The following is a 13,669-nucleotide window of genomic DNA, read 5'->3' on the forward strand; positions in this document are numbered from 1 at the left end:
GTTTTATTTTGGTTTTTTATTTTATTTTATTTTGGTTTTATTTTGGTTTTTATTTTGGTTTTATTTTGGTTTTTTTATTTTGGTTTTATTTTAGTTTTTATTTTGGTTAATTTTGGTTTTATTTTGGTTTTTTATTTTGGTTTATTTTGGTTTTATTTTGGTTTTGTATTTTGGTTTATTTTGGTTTTATTTTGGTTTTTTATTTTGTTTTATTTTGGTTTTATTTTAGTTTTTATTTTGGTTTTATTTTGGTTTTTTTATTTTGGTTTTATTTTGGTTTTTTATTTTGGTTTATTTTGGTTTTATTTTGGTTTTTTATTTTGGTTTATTTTGGTTTTTTATTTTGGTTTATTATGGTTTTTTATTTTGTTTTATTTTGGTTTTATTTTTATTTTATTCTGTTTTATTTTAATTTTAATTTTATTTTTATTTTATTTTTATTTCATTTTATTTTTATTTTATTTTGTTTTATTTTTATTTTATTTTTGTTTTTATTTTATTTTGTTTTATTTTTTACTTTGTTTTATTTTATTTTTATTTTATTTTATTTTTATTTTATTTTTATTTTAATTTAATTTTATTTTGTTTTATTTTTATTTTATTTTTTATTTTTGTTTCACTTTTATTTTATTTTTGTTTATTTTATTTTTGTTTAATTTTATTTTTAACCTATTTTTATTTTATTTTACTTTATTTCATTTTATTTCATTTCTTTTGGTTTTATTAAATTTCGTTTATTTAATTTTGATTTTGTTTCATTTAATTTTGTTTTACTTTATTTGTTTTAATTTTTATTTGATTTTATTTTTGTTTTATTTTGGTTTATTTGGTTTTACTTTATTTACTTTATTTCATTTTGTTCCATTTTGTTTCATTTTATTTCATTTTATTTCATTTTATTTTATTACATTTTATTTTACTTTATTTTGTTATACTTTGATTTTATTTTGTTTTAGTTTATTTGTTTTACTTCATTTTATTTTGCTTTATTTTATTTTGTTTTATTTTGTTTTGTTTAATTTTATTTCGTTTATTATTTTGTTTTATTTTTTCTGTTATTTTCTTTTAAATTTTCATTTCTTTCATTTTAATTTTTCTTGGTTGATTTTTCAGTTGATTTGATTTGATTGATTTTTTGATTCCTTTATTTTAATTTTCTCCTTTTTTTTTTTTGGCTTATTTTATTTTAATTTAATTTTTGTTTATTCTGTTTTATTTTTATTTAGTTTTTGTTTATTCTGTTTTTATTATTTTATTTTTATTTTCTTTTATTTTTATTATTTTATTTTTATTTTATTTTATTTTTATTTTTATTATTTTATTTTATTATTTTATTTTTATTATTTTATTTACTGATTCCTTTTCGATTTTTTTTTGTTTGTTTCTTATAAATTTTATTTTGTTTCTTTTGATTTTCTTTTTTTTTTTTTTTTTCAATTTTTTATTTTAATTTTTTTTTTTTGCTCCATTTCATTTAATTTTTCCCCTAATTTTATTCCATTTTTTTTTGTTCTCTCCGCGTCCTTCATCCCTCTCCTCTCCCTCTTTTTAACGGGATTTAAAACTGGGGTGAAAATCCACAAAAACGGGGCCGTGCCCCCTCCCCCCGTGCCCCTCCCCCCTCTCTGTGGCGCCGCCCCCTCCCCAAATTTTCTCTTTTTGGTCTTTTTTTGCTTCCGTTTTTCAGAGCGGTGGAAGAATAAAAAAAAATCAGTGATCAATGGGGGGTCGGGGTGTTTGGGGGGGTCCTGGGGGAATTTGGGGGATCTTTGGGGGGTCCTGGGGAGGATTGGGGGGGTCCCAGAGGGGTTTGAGGGGGGACTTGGGGGTCCTGGGGGGGATTTTGGGGGGTCCTGGGGAGGATTTGGGGGTTCCTGGGAGGATTTGGGGGATCCTTGGGGGGTCCTGGGGGGATTTGGGGGGGTTCTGGGGGTGTTTGGGGGGTCCTGGGGGGATTTGGGGGGTCCCAGAGGGGTTTGAGGGGGGACTTGGGGGTCCTGGGGGGGATTTTGGGGGGTCCTGGGGGTGTTTGGGGGGGTCCTGGGGAGGATTTGGGGGGTCCTGGTGGGGGATTTGGGGGATCCTTGGGGGGTCCTGGGGGTGTTTGGGGGGTCCTGGGGAGGATTTGGGGGGTCCCAGAGGGGTTTGGGGGATCCTGAGGGAGATTTGGGGGTCCTTGGGGTATTTGCGGGATCCTGGGGAGGATTTGGGGGGGTCCCAGAGGGGTTTGGGGGGTTTGAGGGGGGATTTTGGGGGGTCCTGGGGGGGATTTTGGGGGGTCCAGGGGGGGTTTGGAGGGGTCCTGGGGAGGATTTCGGGGGTCCCAGAGGGGTTTGGGGAGGATTTGGGGGGTCCTGGGGGTGTTTGGGGGGTCCTGGGGAGGATTTCGGGGGTCCCAGAGGGGTTTGGGGGGGTCCTGGGGAGGATTTGGGGGGGTCCCAGAGGGGTTTGGGGGGTCCTGGTGGGGGATCCTTGGGGGTCCTGGGGGGATTTTGGAGGGATTTGGGGGGTCCTGGGGGTGTTTCGGGGGTCCTGGGGAGGATTTGGGGGATCCTTGGGGGATCCTGAGGGTTTTGAGGGGGTCCTGGGGAGGATTTGGGGGGTCCCAGAGGGGGTTTGGGGGGTCGTGAGGGAGATTTGGGGGATCCTTGGGGGTCCTGGGGGGATTTGGGGCTCCCGGGGAGGATTTGGGGGGGTCCCAGAGGGGGATTTGGGGGGTCCTGGGGGGATTTTGGGGGGGATTTTGGGGGGGTCCCAGAGGGGTTTGGGGGGTCCTGAGGGGGATTTTGGGGGTCCTGGGGGGATTGGATTGAAGAGGGTACAGGAGGGAGCCCAGACTGGGAGGAACTGGGAGGGGGAACTGGGAGCAACTGGGAAGGGGCATTTGAGGCACTGGTGGGTACTGGGAGGAACTGGGAGGAACTGGGAGGAACTGGGAGGAGGGGAATGGGAGCAACTGGGAGCACTGGGAGGGGGCACTGGGAGGAACTGGGAGCGCTGGAAGGAACTGGGAGCAATGAAAGGGGTCACTGGGAGGAACTGGGAGCACTGGGAGGGGGCACTGGGAGGGGGCACTGGGAGGGGTCACTGGGAGGAACTGGGAGCACTGGGAGGGGTCACTGGGAGCACTGGGAGGGGTCACTGGGAGGAACTGGGAGGGGTCACTGGGAGGAACTGGGAGCACTGGGAGCACTGGGAGGGGTCACTGGGAGCACTGGGAGGGGTCACTGGGAGGAACTGGGAGGAACTGGGAGCACTGGGAGGAGTCACTGGGAGGAACTGGGAGCACTGGGAGGGGTCACTGGGAGCACTGGGAGGGGTCACTGGGAGGAACTGGGAGCACTGGGAGCACTGGGAGGGGTCACTGGGAGCAATGGGAGGGGTCACTGGGAGGAACTGGGAGCACTGGGAGGGGTCACTGGGAGCACTGGGAGGGGGCACTTGGGCCGCTGGTGGGCACTGTGCGGAACTGGGAGCGCTGGGTCCCACCGCGGTGATGGGACGGCGGCGTTGCCCCTTTAAAGGGCGTGCTTCTAGCCATTTAAGGGGCGTGGCTATGCAGATTTAGAGGGTGTTGCCAATCCTTTAAGGGGCGTGGTCGCACCATTTAAGGACAGGCTCATGCCGATGAGAGGGCGTGGCCATTTCCTTTTAAGGAGTGCGCCGCGCGCCGCTCGCGCGTGCTGCCCCACCCCGGAAGTGGGCGTGGCCAGCGCGGCGGCGGGCGGAAAGCGGAAGTGCGGCTGTGAGGGGACCCGGGGGGGGGCGGCGGCGCGACCCCCCCCCCCCCCCCCCGCCGGTACCGGCGTGGTGAGTCCAGAACCCCCCAAAACCAGCCCCGAACCCCCCCGGTACCGGCGTGGTGAGTCCCGATCCCCCAAAACCAGCCCCGAACCCCCCCCGGTACCGGCGTGGTGAGTCCCGAACCCCCCAAAACCAGCCCCGAACCCCCCCCCGGTACCGGCGTGGTGAGTTCAGAACCCCCCAAAACCAGCCCCGAACCCCCCCCGGTACCGGCGTGGTGAGTCCAGAACCCCCCAAAACCAGCCCCGAACCCCCCCCGGTACCGGCGTGGTGAGTCCCGAACCCCCCGGAACCTCCTCCGAATCCCCCCGGTACCGGGGCTCCGAGCGCCCGGGGGATCCCGGGACCGGTTCGGGGCTCCCGGTTCCATCCATGAGGTCCCCGGGGCCGGATCTCGAGGTTGCCGGGGTTGATCAGGGGATCCCCGGGGGCCGTTCTGAGGGTCCCAGGGCTCGGTCCGGGGGGGTCCCGGGGCCATCCTGGGCTCCCCAGGGCCGTTCGGGGCTCCCGGGACTCGGTTCGGAGGTCCCGGTGTGTCTCAGAGGGTCCCGGGGCCGTTCTGGGTGTCCCGGGGCTCGGTTGGGGCGTCCCAAGTCCATTTTGGGGGGTCCCGGTGGTGTTCTGGGGGTCCCGGTGCGGCTCAGGCGGTCCCGGTGCTCGGTTCGGGGGGTCCCGGTGGTGTTCTGGGGGTCCCGGTGCGGCTCAGGCGGTCCCGGTGCTCGGTTCGGGGGGTCCCGGTGAGGCTCAGGGGGTCCCGGTGAGGCTCAGGGGGTCCCGGTGCTCGGTTCGGGGGGTCCCGGTGAGGCTCAGGGGGTCCCGGGGCTGTTCTGGGTGTCCCGGGGCCCTTCGGAAGGTCCCGGGTCCCTTTCGGGGGGTCCCGGCTCCATTCTGAGAGTCCCGGGGCCATCTGGGGGGGGTCCCGGTGCCGTTCGGGAGGGTCCCGGGGCTCGGTTCGGGGGTCCCGGGTCTGTTCTGGAGGGTCCCGGTGCTCGGTTCGGTGGTCCCGGTGCCGCTCCCTGGGTGCTGACCCCGCTGTCCCCTCTCTGTCCCCGGTGTCCCAGGGATGGCCGTGACCTAAGCCCGCAGCGATGGAGCGGCCCCGGTACCGGGAGGCGGCGCCCGGGGGCAGCGGGCCCGGGGGGGGCTCCAGCGCCGCCTGGAACGGGAGCTGCGGCCGCGCCCCCGGTGCCACCAGCGGCAGCGGTACCGGCACGGCGGGGGGCGAGGACGACGAGAGCGGCGAGCGCGACATTGCTGTCCCTGCGCCCGGGAGTGTCCCCAACCCCGGGGGTGTCCCCAACCCCAGCACTGTCCCCAACCCCGGGGGTGTCCCCATTTCCAGGACTGTCCCCAAATCCGGGAGTGTCCCCAACCCCAGGACTGTCCCCAACCCCGGAGGTGTCCCCGAGGGTGTCCCCAGCACTGAGAGTGTCCTCAAATCCGGCAGTGTCCCCAACCCCGGGGGTGTCCCCAATACGGGGCGTGTCCTCCCCAACCCTGAGGGTGTCCCCAAACCCAGGAGTGTCCCCAACCCTGAGGGTGCCACCAGCCCTGGCGGTGTCACCGGTGCCGGGATTGTCCCCAGCACTGGGAGTGTCTCCAACCCTGAAGGTGTCACCAGCCCTGGTGGCGCCCCTGGTCCTCGGGGTGTCCCCTGCACTGGGACTGTCCCCACTCCTGGCAGTGTCCCCAGCCCCAGCAGTGTCCCCAACTCTGGGAGTGTCCCCAACCCTGAGGGTGTCCCCAACTCTGGGACTGTCCCTGGTCCTGGGAGTGTCCCCGTTGCTGCGGGTGTCCCCAACTCTGGGAGTGTCCCCAGCCCCAACAGTGTCCCCAACACCGGGACTGTCCTTGGTCCTGGGAGTGTCCCCAACACCAGGAGTGTCCTCAACCCTGAGGACATCCCTAAAAGTGTCCCCAACTCTGAAGGTGTCCCCACATCTGGGAGTGTCGCCAGCCCCAGCAGTGTCCCCAACACCGGGACTGTCCTTGGTCCTGAGGGTGTCCCCAACCCCACGAATGTCCCCAGCCCTGGGAGTGTCCCCAACCCCACGAATGTCCCCAGCCCTGGGAGTGTCCCCAGCCCCGGCAGTGTCCCCAGCCCCGGGGGTCGCTGCAGCTGCCGGTGCCCCCCGGCCTCTCCCCCGAGCCCCTCCCGGGACCTCCCGTGCGGCCTCGGCTGCCGCCACCGCCGACCCCCGGAGCGCCCCGGCGACCCCCGGCCACACGGCCGCCACCACGAGGAGCCCGGTGCCACCACCGCCAGGGGACACGGCCACCAGCACGAGGAGCCCGGTGCCACCACCGCCAGGGGACACGGCCACCAGCACGAGGAGCCCGGTGCCACCACCGCCAGGGGACACGGCCACCACCACGAGGAGCCCGGTGCCACCACCGCCAGGGGACACCGCGGGTCCCTGCGGGCGGCCCGGGCGGGGGTCGCGCTCTGCCTGCGCCTCCTCGGCGCCCTCCTCGCGCTGCTCTTCCTCCTCCTCCTCCTCCTCCGCTCCTTCCTCCGCGCCGCCTCCGCGGGGCTCCGCCGCTCCCGGGAGCTGCTGGCCGAGGGGTTCCGGCCCCGGGCGAGCCACCGGGGTGGTGACAGCGACGAGGAGGTGACGCGTTTGGTGACGATGGCCGAGGTGGCCGAGGAGGAGCTGGATCCGTTCCGGGTGCTCGGCGTGGAGCCCACGGCCACGGACGCGGAGCTGCGGAGGGCGTACCGGAGGCTGGCCGTGCTGGTGGGTGTTGGGGACATCCCCGAGGGGTTGGGGACGCTTTGGGGACGTTTTGGGGACATTGAGGGTCGTGTCTCGGCAGGTGCACCCCGATAAAAGCCGTGACCCCCGGGCGGAGGCGGCGTTCAAGGTGCTGCGGGCGGGCTGGGAGAGGGTGAGCAGCCCCGAGAGGCGGCGCGAGTACCAGGCGTGAGTTTGGGGTGAAAATACCGAATTTTGGGGCACGAATCCCCAATTTTGGGATGTCAATCACAAATTTTGGGGTGGAAATCCCAGGTTTTGGGGTGTAAATCCCATATTTTTGGGCGTAGATCCCAGTTATGGGGTGGGCTGGGAGAGGGTGAGCAGCCCCGAGAGGCGGCGTGAGTTTGGGGTGAAAATACTGAATTTTGGGGCATGAATCCCCAATTTTGGGATGTCAATCACGAATTTTGGGGTGGGAATCCTATGTTTTGGGGTGGGAATCCCGGGTTTTGGGGTGGAAATCCCATATTTTTGGGTGTAAATCCCGGTTTTGGGGTGGGCTGGGAGAGGGTGAGCAGCCCTGAGAGGCAGCGCGAATACCAGACATGAGTTTGGGGTGAAATCCCAAGTTTTGGGGTGCAAATCCTATATTTTGGTGTGGGAATAGCAGTTTTGGGGTGGGAATCCCGGGTTTTGGGGTGGAAATCCCATATTTTGGGGTGTAAATCCCGATTTTGGGGCGGGCTGGGAGAGGGTGAGCAGCCCCGAGAGGCGGCGCGAGTACCAGGCGTGAGTTTGGGGTGAAAATACCGAATTTTGGGGCACGAATCCCCAATTTTGGGATGTCAATCACGAATTTTGGGGTGGGAATCCCGTGTTTTGGGGTGTAAATCCCATATTTTGCGGTTCCAATCCCATATTTTGGGTTCCAATTTCCATATTTTGGGTATTAATTCCCGTTTTTGTGTCGCAGGAAGCAGCTGGCGCAGGGGGAGCTGGCGCAGGCACTGGGCACATTCCTGGGGCTGTCATTCCCATTTTAATGGCTTTAAATCCCATTTTTTGGTGTAAATCCCATATTTTGGGGTTCCAATCCCATTTTTTGAGGTGCCAATCCCATATTTTGGGTATTAATTCCTGTTTTTGTGTCCCAGGAAGCAACTGGCTCAGGGGGAGCTGGCACGGGGGCAGGGGGAGCTGGCGCGGGCGCTGGGCACGTTTTTGGGGCTGTCATTCCCTTTTTTAGGGCTGTATATCCCAATTTTTTTGGTGTAAATCCCATATTTTGGGGTCCCAATCCCATATTTTGCGGTTCCAATCCCATATTTTGGGTTCCAATTCCATATTTTGGGTATTAATTCCCGTTTTTGTGTCCCAGGAAGCAGCTGGCGCAGGGGGAGCTGGCGCGGGCGCTGGGCGCGTTCCTGGGCCGGCTGCAGGAGGAGCTCAGGGACGCCATGGGCTGCACCCGCTGCGGGGGGCGCCACAGGTGGGGACACCGTGGGGACACCGTGGGGACACCTGTGACACTGCAGGGACAATGGGGACACTGTGGGGACACCGTGGGGACACCTGTGACACTGTGGGGACAGTGGGGACAATGGGGATAAGAGGGACGCCATGGGCTGCACCTGCTGCGGGGGGCGCCACAGGTGGGGACACCGTGGGGACACTGTGGGGACACCTGTGACACTGCAGGGACAATGGGGACACCATGGGGACACTGTGGGGACACTGTGGGGACACCTGTGACACTGCAGGGACAATGGGGACACTGTGGGGACAGTGGGGACACTGTGGGACAGTGGGGATAAAAGGGACACCATGGGCTGCACCCGCTGCGGGGGGCGCCACAGGTGGGGACACCGTGGGGACACTGTGGGGACACCTGTGACACTGCAGGGACAATGGGGACAGCAGGGACACTGTGGGACACTGCAGGACACTGGGACAGTTGGGACGCCATGGGCTGCACCCGCTGCGGGGGACACTGTGGGGACACCTGTGACACTGCAGGGACAATGGGGACACCGTGGGGACACCGTGGGGACACCTGTGACACTGTAGGGACAATAGGGACACTGTGGGGACAGTGGGGACACTGTGGGACAGTGGGGATAATAGGGACGCCATGGGCTGCGCCCGCTGCAGGGGACACCGTGGGGACACCTGTGACACTGCAGGGACAATGGGGACACCACAGACACCAGGGACACTGTGGGACACTGCAGGGGCAGCAGGGACAGTAGGGACTGCAGGGACAATGGGGACAGCAGGGACACTGTGGGACACTGCAGGACACTGGGACAGTTGGGACGCCGTGGGCTGCACCCACTGCGGGGGACACTGTGGGGACACTGTGGGGACACCTGTGACACTGCAGGGACAATGGGGACAGCAGGGACACTGTGGGACACTGCAGGACACTGGGACAGTAGGGACGCCATGGGCTGCACCCACTGCGGGGGGCGCCACAGGTGGGGACACCGTGGGGACAACGGGGACACTGTGGGACAGTGAGGACAGTGAGGACAGTGGTGGCATTGTGGGGACAATGGGGACAGTGAGGACATTGGGGACAGCAGGGACACTGTGGGACGGTGGGGACAATGGGGACAGCGGGGGCACTGTGGGGACACCTGGGACACTGCAGGGACAGTGGGGACAGCGCTGGGGGGGACATTGTGTGACATGTCCTGCAGGGTTGGGGTGACTCTGCGTCCTGGGGGTCTCACTGTGTCGATGGAGATGTCATGCTGTCCCCAATGTCCCTGGGGGTGGCCCCAATGTCCCCGTGTCCCCACAGGTGGTTCCAGCTGGACAGGGACCCGCGCGGTGGCCGCTGGTGTGGCCTGGGTGTGTCCCCATGTCCCCAATGTCCCCGTGGGTGTCACAGTGTCCCTGTGGGTGTGACAGTGTCCCCAATGTCCCCGGGGGTGTCACAGTGTCCCTGTGGGTGTCACAGTGTCCCCAGTGTCCCCGGGGTGTCACAGTGTCCCTGTGGGTGTTACAGTGTCCCCAATGTCCCCGGGGGTGTCACAGTGTCCCCAATGTCCCCTGTGGGTGTCACAGTGTCCCTGTGGGTGTCATAGTGTCCCCAGTGTCCCCAGGGGTGTCACAGTGTCCCTGTGGGTGTCCCCATGTCCCCAGTGTCCCCGTGGGTGTCACAGTGTCCCTGTGGGTGTCACAGTGTCCCCAGTGTCCCCGTGGGTGTCACAGTGTCCCCGTGGGTGTCACAGTGTCCCTGTGGGTGTCACAGTGTCCCCAGTGTCCCCGTGGGTGTCACAGTGTCCCCGTGGGTGTCACAGTGTCCCTGTGGGTGTCACAGTGTCCCCAATGTCCCCGGGGGTGTCACAGTGTCCCCGTGGGTGTCACAGTGTCCCTGTGGGTGTCACAGTGTCCCCAGTGTCCCCGGGGGTGTCACAGTGTCCCCGTGTCCCCACAGGCGGTTCCAGCTGGACAGGGACCCACGCGGTGGCCGCTGGTGTGGCCCGTGCGGGGGGTGGCACGCGGCCGACGAGGGTGACCTGTGGGCAGAGTCCAGCCTGATGGGCCTCAAGGTCACCTACCTGGCCCGCATGGACGGCCACATCTACGACGTCACCGGTGAGGGGACACCTGGGGGGGCACGGCCACAGAGACGGGGGTGACACGCAGAGAATGGGGGGGGACGGGTCCCCGGGGGGTCCCTGGTGTCACCATCCTGGGGACCTCTCTGGTGTCACCATGAGCAAGGGGACACCATGGCCAGGTCACTCTGGGGGACACCATGACCAAGGGGTCTCTGGGGACATCATGACCAGGGTGGTGTCTCTGGTGTCACCATCCTGGGGACCTCTCTGGTGTCACCATCCTGGGGGTCTCTGTGGTGTCACCATGACCAAGGGGACACCATGAACAGGTCACTCCTGGGTGGTCACCATGACCAAGGGGTCTCTGGGGACATCATGACCAGGGTGGTGTCTCTGGTGTCACCATCCTGAGGGTCTCTGTGGTGTCACCATGACCAAGGGGACACCATGGACAGGTCACTCTGGGGGACACCATGACCATCCTTGGGGACCTCTCTGGTGTCACCATCCTGGGGACTTCTCTGGTGTCACCATGACCAAGGGGACACCTTGGCCAGGTCACTCTGGGGGACACCATGGCCATCCCAAGGGTTCCTGGTGTCACCATTACCAGAGGGACACCATGACCAAGGGGTCTCTGGGGACATCATGACCAGGGTGGTGTCTCTGGTGTCACCATCCTGGGGGTCTCTGTGGTGTCACCATGACCAAGGGGACACCATGAACAGGTCACTCCTGGGTGGTCACCATGACCATCCCAGGGTTTTTGGTGTCACCATGACCAAGGTGACGCCATGAGCATCCCCAGGAGTCTCTGGGGACACCATGACTGGGTGTCCCTGATGTCACCATGACTATCCCTGGGGGTCTCTCGTGTCACCATGACCAAGGGGTCTCTGGGGACACCACAACCAGGGTGGTCTCTCTGGTGTCACCATGACCAAGGGGACACCATGTGCCGGTCACTCTGGGGGACACCATGACCATCCTTGGGGACTTCTCTGGTGTCACCATCCTGGGGGTCTCTCTTATGTCACCATGACCAAGGGGACACCGTGCCCAGGTAACTCTGGGAGACACCATGGCCATCCCAAGGGTCCCTGGTGTCACCATTACCAGAGGGACACCATGACCAAGGGGACACCATGACCAGGTGTCTTTGGTGTCACCATCTCAGGGATCTCCCTGATGTCACCATGGCCAAGGGGACACCATGCCCGTCCTTGGGACCCTTCTGGTGTCACCATGACCAAGGGGACACCATGACCAGGTGTCTTTGGTGTCACCATGCCCAGGGATCTCTCTGATGTCACCATGACCAGGGGACACCATGAGCATCCCTGGGGTGTCCCTGGTGTCACCATCCTGGGGACCTCTCTAGTGTCACCATCCCTGGGATGTCCTTGGTGCCACCATGACCAGGGGACACCATGCCCAGGTGTCTTTGGTGTCACCACCTCAGGGATCTCCCTGATGTCACCATGACCAGGGGACACCATGCCCAGGTGTCTTTGGTGTCACCATCTCAGGGATCTCCCTGATGTCACCATGACCAGGGGACACCACGACCACCCCTGGGGTCTCTCTGGTGCCACCCTGACCGAGTGTCCCCTGTGTGTCCCCAGAGTGGGCGGGCTGCCAGCGCGTGGCCATCTCCCCGGACAGCCACCGTGTCCCCTACCACCTGTCCTTCGGCGCCAGGACAGCCACGCCGGCCGGACGCCAGCGGTCAGTGCTGGGGGGGGTGTCCTGGGGGTGTCCTGGGGTGTCCCCAGGTGTGTCCCTGAGGGTGTCCAGGTGTGTCTGGGGGTGTCCCCAGGTGTGTCCCTGAGGGTGTCCAGGTGTGTCTGGGGGTGTCCAGAAATGTCCAGAGATGTCCAAGGGGTGTTCAGGGATGTCCACGGGGTGTCCCCAAGGGTGTCCAGGTGTATCCAGGGTGTGCCCAGGTATATCTAGGTGTGCCCAGGGGGTGTCTAGGGAATGCCCAAGTGTGCCCAGGTACATCCAGCTGTGCCCAGGCAGTGCCCAGGTACATCCAGGTGTGCCCAGGTGTATCCAGGCAGTGCCCAGGTACATCCAGGTGTGCCCAGGTGTGCCCAGGTACATCCAGCTGTGCCCAGGCAGTGCCCAGGTACATCCAGGTGTGCCCAGGTGTATCCAGGCAGTGCCCAGGTACATCCAGGTGTGCCCAGGTACATCCAGGTGTGCCCAGGTGTATCCAGGCAGTGCCCAGGTACATCCAGGTGTGCCCAGGTGTGCCCAGGTACATCCAGCTGTGCCCAGGCAGTGCCCAGGTACATCCAGGTGTGTCCAGGTGTGTCCAGGTGTGCCCAGGTGTGCCCAGGTCCATCCAGCCGTGCCCCAACCCCTTTCCTCTCTCCCCCCAGGGCCCCCCCCAAGGGCAGCCCCCCGACCCCCGCTGACCTCCAGGATTTCCTGGCCCGCGTTTTCCAGGGAAATCCGGGCCCGGAGCCCGGGGGGGCTTTCCCCGCCCCCCCCGGGGCTGCAGGACCCCCCCAGGGACACCCCCAGCCCCAAGGGGGCCCCCCCAGGGGGGACACGAAGCACAAGAGGAGGAAGAAGGGGCGGCGGCCGCTGCCGCGATGAGGAGACCCCCACCCCAAAACAAAAAAAAAAGGGCTTGGAATAAAAAAAAATCTATTTTTTTTTCTTTTTTTTTCGGGTTTTTTAAAGAAAATCGAGTGGTGTTTTTTGTGTTAAAAATAAAAAAATAGCGGGTGGAAATAGCGGGGGGGATTTGGGGGTCCTCAAAGCCCCGGGAGGTCGTGGTGGTGCCACTTTCGTTCCGCGCCGGAAAAAGAATGACGTCACTGACGGCGCCGCAGTGGGCGCCGCCATGTTGGAGGTTCCGGTGAGGCCTCAGAGTGCGACGCCATCTTGAGTGTGGGCAGGGCCGCGCTGGGGGCGCTTCAGGCGCCGTTAACGGGGTGATGGCGGGTCCGGAGCGGCCGGGACGCAGCCGTGGGGGGGGGCGTGGCCGGTTAGTGCGGGAGACACGGCCTGCCCTGACGGAGAGGCGGCCACTCCCATCATGGCGGCTGCCACATCCAACATGGCGACCTCCATGTCCAACATGGCGGCATCCTCATCCAACATGGCGGCCTCAATCCAACATGGCGGCCTCAATCCATCATGGCGGCCGCCCCACCCAAAAAGAATTATTTTAATAATTCGAATTATTTTAATTGCTCTAGTTTTTGATTATTTAAATTACTTAAGTTACTTTGATTATTAATGAGGGAGGTTGTGGGTCAGGAGCTGCAGGAAGCAGGGTGAAATACACGATACTACTTAATAATAATGCAAATAAATTAAATTATAATCAATTTAATAACCGAATAAACCAGCAGCGATTGGGAGCCGCACCTGGAGAGGGAAACTCTGGAATATTCTGGAAAATTACCCCAAGTTTGTGCTTTGAACCCCTGGGTACAGGACAATAATTAATGAACAAATTTACAATAAGCAATTAATAAAAAGTATTTAATACATAATAGTTTAATTAAATAGCTACAACACAAGCAATTTTTACCTAATAAATGTACAATTAACAGGTTAAGTCATACCAAATAA

General features: G+C 57.7%; 1 protein-coding gene across 2 annotated transcripts; it reads left to right on the forward strand.

The window, feature by feature from the left end:
- The first annotated feature begins 4,873 nt into the window (after positions 1–4,873).
- DNAJC14 (DnaJ heat shock protein family (Hsp40) member C14) lies at positions 4,874–12,752 on the forward strand. Of its 2 annotated transcripts, XM_058822182.1 has the most exons (6): positions 4,874–6,542; positions 6,622–6,728; positions 7,882–7,992; positions 9,949–10,109; positions 11,701–11,803; positions 12,463–12,752. In XM_058822182.1, the coding sequence occupies exons 1-6, from the start codon at positions 4,893–4,895 to the stop codon at positions 12,680–12,682; spliced, it is 2,352 nt and encodes a 783-aa protein (XP_058678165.1). In that variant the 5' UTR covers positions 4,874–4,892; the 3' UTR covers positions 12,683–12,752. The 2 variants fall into 2 exon arrangements, with proteins under 2 accessions (XP_058678165.1, XP_058678166.1); XM_058822183.1 differs by lacking the exon at positions 9,949–10,109 and having other exon boundaries at positions 12,463–12,712.
- The last annotated feature ends 917 nt before the right edge of the window (positions 12,753–13,669 follow it).

Source organism: Ammospiza caudacuta, chromosome 31 (assembly GCF_027887145.1).
Source record: "Ammospiza caudacuta isolate bAmmCau1 chromosome 31, bAmmCau1.pri, whole genome shotgun sequence".
In the NCBI taxonomy this organism is placed as follows: Eukaryota; Metazoa; Chordata; class Aves; order Passeriformes; family Passerellidae; genus Ammospiza; species Ammospiza caudacuta.

Bases quoted from the DNA above. Each gene is read 5' to 3' on its own strand.
- DNAJC14 (XM_058822182.1), top strand. From the start codon at position 4,893: ATGGAGCGGCCCCGGTACCGGGAGGCGGCGCCCGGGGGCAGCGGGCCC. The intron at 6,543-6,621 runs GTGGGTGTTGGG...GTGTCTCGGCAG, and splicing joins ACCGGAGGCTGGCCGTGCTG to GTGCACCCCGATAAAAGCCG. The intron at 6,729-7,881 runs GTGAGTTTGGGG...TTTGTGTCCCAG, and splicing joins AGGCGGCGCGAGTACCAGGC to GAAGCAGCTGGCGCAGGGGG.